This window comes from Erpetoichthys calabaricus, chromosome 1 (genome assembly GCF_900747795.2).
Source record: "Erpetoichthys calabaricus chromosome 1, fErpCal1.3, whole genome shotgun sequence".
In the NCBI taxonomy this organism is placed as follows: Eukaryota; Metazoa; Chordata; class Cladistia; order Polypteriformes; family Polypteridae; genus Erpetoichthys; species Erpetoichthys calabaricus.
This window is the reverse complement of record NC_041394.2, coordinates 263,972,010-263,978,009: the sequence shown is the minus strand read 5'-3', so window position 1 is coordinate 263,978,009 and position 6,000 is coordinate 263,972,010. Positions and strand designations below refer to the sequence as shown.

The window sequence follows — 6,000 nt, the reverse complement described above, 5'->3', positions numbered from 1 at the left end:
TTTCCAGCAACTGGCTTTCGGTCATACATCACACAACACTGCAAAAAAAAAAAAAAATTAACCAGTAAATTAGGAATGATACACACAACATCAAGAATAATCTAAACTCCAATAAACAAATTTAATATAATAATTTAGTATCACTATCAATATTTTCTAAAATATAATTTTCTGATAGCATTTGTGACAGTTCAAGAGAATATCCAAATACAAAAATTATCTATTGTGTTTCGTAAAAACAGTGGCTGTACCATTTACTAATTTTACAAAAAAACAAAAAAGCATTTTAAATTTAAAAGCACTGAATCTCAAAATTCACTGAGACACATTTAAAAAAAATTAAGAAGAAAAACATTAGAAAATCTGGATGAGAAAAAAGGCTATTCAGCCCCAACAAAGCTCGCCAGTCATACGTATCTAGTTAATTCTTCCAAAAATAACATCAAGTCTAGCTTTGAAGGTCCCCATGTCCTACAAAAATGAAATATGCTGTTTTGTATAGTTAAATAAAACATTTATTATAAAAATATCACAAAGAGATTTAAGTAATAGTGAATTACAATATGCAATGATACAGTATTTATCTATTTTAATATATTCATTCTAAGCCCCATTACACCTGCTGAAACATTTTGACTTTTGAACCAAAAACATTGAAGGAGTTTTTATCTTTTTTTCTTTCATTTTATAATGAACAAATCTACTATACAGTATGTCATTATTTTCTGAGTGTAGTGAAGCTGCAAACAAAAAACAACTAGGCCAAAGTGGCTTTGAAATTTAAAAATAAACTAAAAAATTTGACACCTGTAAAATATAAGGGGTAGTAACAAAACAGTATATATGAACACTCATGCAAAATACAAATGTAAAATGAAAGAACAATGCTTATTTATAGAAAGACTTTGACAATTGCTCCATGGTGGCTACTGATCAGGACATTAATTTTTTAAATGGAGTTAAATAGTGCAGTGGGGTGTGCAAAAGTATTCAATCCACTTGAAAGTCATCATTATTTCCTGCATCACAAAAGAATTGTACACATTTATCCATTCAGCGTTTTTAATGTGATAACTCATGCTGTAACAATACATTTTCAAAGTCAAAATACACCATTTTCTGTAGATATTTATCTGAAGAAGAAAAACTCAAAAGTTAGTGTTTGCATAACTATTCAAGCCCTACACATTAATACTTTGTCAAGATCCTTTTGCTTGAATTAACAGCTTTAATTCTTCTTCAAACAAATCTTCACCTATTACACATCCTTGGAAAGCAGAGATGTTTTACTTTTAAACAAAGCTATAATAAAAAAAATGTTCCTTTCATATTATGTATTATATACTGGCCCAGTAAAAGCAGTGAGAAAAGCTGTCAAAACAGTTATAAAACTCACTTGTCTGACAATAAAAATGAAAAAGAATACTGCATTTAGGTTATCATTGGGTATTCCGACTATTTATTACATAGTGAATTAATTCATTTGGCATAGCTTAAGAGTAAAAACCACATTTGTTGGTTCCCAAACAGCTTTTTATTCAGGGTAAGTACCTTTTTTTAATTAAAAAAAAGTTTCACTATTATAACCTATAATTGGTGCCCTCACGTTTATGTTACTGTAATGCACACAAATATTTGTGAATTTCCCCTTGGGATTAATAAATTATCTATCTATCTATCTATCTATCTATCTATCTATCTATCTATCTATCTATCTATCTATCTATCTATCTATCTATCTATCTATCTATCAATCAAATACTACTTTTTTTTTCGCAACAGTCACTAATCTCAGTTTCTAGCCTACTACCTTATTCTCCTCTTTTATGTTTATCTTCAGAATCTGCAAATTTGAGTGGTTAGTATGGAACTCATGACAGGCGTAAATTTAGGAGATATGCAAACTTAAACATTCCAGTAGGCTAAAAAGTCTAACAAATTGATGGTCGGTCTTTCAGCAATCGTAAGATGTATAAATCCTGGTAAAGTTTGAACAGCTACAAAAATAATTAGTTTTTAACTTGTGTTCTCTTGAAGTTTTTTGTTATTGAAATGTAATATTAACAAAAACAAAATGGTCAGAACCCAAATGTGTGCTTCCCTAAAATCTGTAGCTACTGCTTAGCTGCAAAAATAACAAACTTCTCCTATTAGAGGTGAAGTACTGTTAAGTGTTCTTCCATAATCAAAGAAATAGCAGATAGTGGCATACCTGTATTTATTGGTACTAGTTTAATTTTTGCCTTTCTTAAACAAAATAGGCAATACTCTAATGTTAAAAGTCCACTTATAATAGTGATTACACAGTATTTCAATTGTCAATAATTGTCAAGAGCTGTAAAAACATGCAGTTATAAACATGATCCTCTTCACAAAACATGTAAAATATTACAAAATAACTTATACAACTGACTTGAAACAATCACACAGCAGGTTGTTTCATTCCCTGCTGTACTGTTAAAGTGTATCAAGTGATTTTCACTGATTTGTCACCCTCTGCTGGATCATTCTGAAATAATAATGCAAAAATTAAATTATAACTGGTTGCTAATCTTCAAGTATATACATAAATTGGCTGAAAACATCATGATGTGTGTTCTGAATTAGGCAAGTCTAGATGGTCCAGCATGAATGTGCTATTTCAAAATTCAATAAAAATAACAGAATTTTCATATGTTTATACTTTAAAGCACTGCTAGAAATTCAGAAAAGCATTGCCCTTGTAATAACATAAAATACTTGCATCAGCTGACATAAGGTTAGTCAAGAGCTAGTCACATTCAGTGTTGTTTATGATGTACTGTATGTACATGTTACATTCTACAGCATGCATATTGTTATACTCTTTTTTTTGTCTGTTGTTACATTACTGTCATTTGTCTGAGGGAGACATGTATGATTGAATTTCATTGTAATATGTACAAATGACAATAAACTACCTTTAAATAAGGTACAAAAAACAAAAAGAACAAAGCAGCCACTTGCCTATACAAAAACATGTCTCACTTTAAATCATAACAGAAAGGTTATACATAGAACACTAATAACTGCAGAAGTATTAAAGAATTTTTAAAAACAGACAGTGTTAAGAACAGTTAACACTGTAATTGTAAAGGTAACTTAGGAAGTCCTAGAGAGTGAGAAATAAGGAAACAAACAGACTAAAGAAGTTGTCAAAGGAGGAAAAACTACTAAAAACTAGCAATATTAAAAAAAATGCAAGTTGACAATGCATTCTCAAACACACTTTCAGTAATTTATGGTCATAAAGAAGCAGTGCCTATATCTATATCTATATATATATATATATATATATATATATATAAATATACAGTGCATCCAGAAAGTATTCACAGTGCATCACTTTTACACCTTTTGTTATGTTACAGCCTTATTCCAAAATGGATTAAATGAATTCTACACACAACACCCCATAATGACAATGTGAAAAAAGTTTACTTGAGGTTTTTGCAAATTTATTAAAAATAAAAAAACTGAGAAATCACATGTACATATAGTAAGTATTCACAGCCTTTGCTCAATACTTTGTCGATGCACCTTTGGCAGCAATTACAGCCCTCAAGTCTTGTTGAATATGATGCCACAAGCTTGGCACACCTATCCTTGGCCAGTTTCGCCCATTCCTCTTTGCAGCACCTCTCAAGCGCCATCAGGTTGGATGGAAAGTGTCGGCTGCACAGCCATTTTAAGATCTCTCCAGAGATGTTCACTCGGATTCAAGTCTGGGCTCTGGCTGGGGCCACTCAAGGACATTCACAGAGTTGTCCTGAAGCCACTCCTTTGATATCTTGGCTTGTGTGCTTAGGGTCATTGTCCTGCTGAAAGATTAACCATCGCCCCAGTCTGAGGTCAAGAGCGCTCTGGAGCAGGTTTTCATCCAGGATGTCTCTGTATATTGCTGCAGTCATCTTTCTCCCTTTATCCTGACTAGACTCCCAGTTCCTGAAGCTGAAAAAACATCCCCACAGCATGATGCTGCCACCACCATGCTTCACTGTAGGGATGGTGCCAGGTTTCCTCCAAACGTAACGCCCTGGCATTCACACCAAAGAGTTCAATCTTTGTCTCATCAGACCAGAGAATTTTCTTTTCTCCATGGTCTGAGAGTCCTTCAGGTGCCTTTTGGCAAACTCCAGGCGGGCTGCCATAGTGCCCTTTTGCTAAGGAGTGGCTTCCCGTTCTGGCCCACCTCTACCTACAGGCCTGATTTAGGTGGATTGCTGCAGAGATGGTTGTCCTTCTGGAAGGTTCTCCTCTCTCCACAGAGGACCTCTGGAGCTCTGACAGAGTGACCATCGCGTTGTTGGTCACCTCCCTGACTAAGGCCCTTCTCCCCTGATCGCTCAGTTTAGATGGCCGGCCAGCTGTAGGAAGTGTCCTGGTGGTTTTGAACTTCTTCCACTTATGGATGATGGAGGCCACTGTGCTTACTGGGACCTTCAAAGCAGCATAAATTTTTCTGGAACCTTCCCCAGATATGTGCCTCGAGACAATCCTGTCTTGGAGGTCTACAGACAATTCCTTTGAATAGATAGATAGATAGATAGATAGATAGACAGACAGACAGACAGACAGACAGACAGACAGACAGAAAGGAAATTCACATACTCCAGCAGCACCTTACTGATACAAAAAAAAAACAATTTTAAATTAAATATTGATAATAATGCAGGTAAAAACAAACAATAACTTGGTATAATGTTAATGTTTACCCCCCTGGGTGGAATTGAAGAGTCGCATAGTTTGGGGGAGGAACGATCTTCTCAGTCTGTCAGTGGAGCAGGACAGTGACAGCAGTCTGTCGATGAAGCTGCTCCTCTGTCTGGAGATGACACTGTTTAGTGGATGCAGTGGATTTTCCATAATTGATAGGAGCCTGCTGAGCGCCCGTCGCTTTTCCACAGATGTCAAGCTGTCCAGCTCCATGCCAACAATACAGCCTGCCTTCCTCACCAGTTTGTCCAGGCGTGAGGCATCCTTCTTCTTAATGCTGCCTCCCCAGCACACCACCGCGTAGATGAGGGTGCTCGCCACAACCGTCTGATAGAACATCTGCAGCATCTTATTGCAGATGTTGAAGGACACCAGCCTTCTAAGGAAGTATAACCGGCTCTGTCTTTTCTTACACAGAGCATCAGTATTGGCAGTCCAGTCTAATTTATCATCCAGCTGCACTCCCAGGTATTTATATGTCTGCACCTTCTGCACACAGTCACCTCTGATGATCACGGGGTCCATGAGGGGTCTGGGCCTCCTAAAATCCACCACCAGCTCCTTAGTTTTGCTGGTGTTCAGGTGTAGGTGGTTTGAGTCGCACCATTTAACAAAGTCATTGATTAGGTCCCTATACTCCTCCTCCTGCCCACTCCTGATGCAGCCCACGACAGCAGTGTCATCAGCGAAACGTTTGCACGTGGCAGGACTCCGAGTTGTTTTGGAAGTCTGATGTATATAGGCCTGAACAGGACCGGAGAAAGTACAGTCCCTTGTGGCGCTCCTGTGTTGCTGACCACAATGTCAGACGTACAGTTCCCAAGACGCACATACTGAGGTCTGTCTTTAAGATAGTCCACGATCCATGCCACCAGGTATGAATCTACTCCCATCTCTGTCAGCTTGTCCCTAAGGAGCAGAGGTTGGATTGTGTTGAAGGTGCTAGAAAAGTCTAGAAACATAATTCATGCTTGGTTTGTGCTCTGACATGAACTGTCAACTGTGGGGACCTTTATATAGACAGGTGTGTGCCTTTCCAAATCATGTCCAGTCAACTGAATTTACCACAGGTGGACTCCAATTAAGCTGCAGAAACATCTCAAGGATGATCAGGGGAAACACGATGCACCTGAGCTCAATTTCGAGCTTCATGGCAAAGGCTGTGAATACTTATGTACATGTGCTTTCTCAATTTTTTTATTTTTAATAAACTTGCAAAAACTTCAAGTAAACTTTTCTCACGTTGTCATTATGGGGTGTTGTGTG

The 6,000-nt window shown here is 36.9% G+C and overlaps 1 protein-coding gene across 1 annotated transcript in view; it reads right to left on the bottom strand.

The window, feature by feature from the left end:
* rbm28 (RNA binding motif protein 28) overlaps positions 1-6,000 on the bottom strand; it is an 83,781-nt gene that overhangs the window by 16,582 nt on the left and 61,199 nt on the right. Inside the window, exon 15 of the mRNA XM_028814853.2 lies at positions 1-38. This exon is cut by the window's left edge and continues 112 nt beyond it. Coding sequence (XP_028670686.1) covers positions 1-38 — 38 coding nt within the window. The remainder of the gene's footprint in view (positions 39-6,000) is intronic.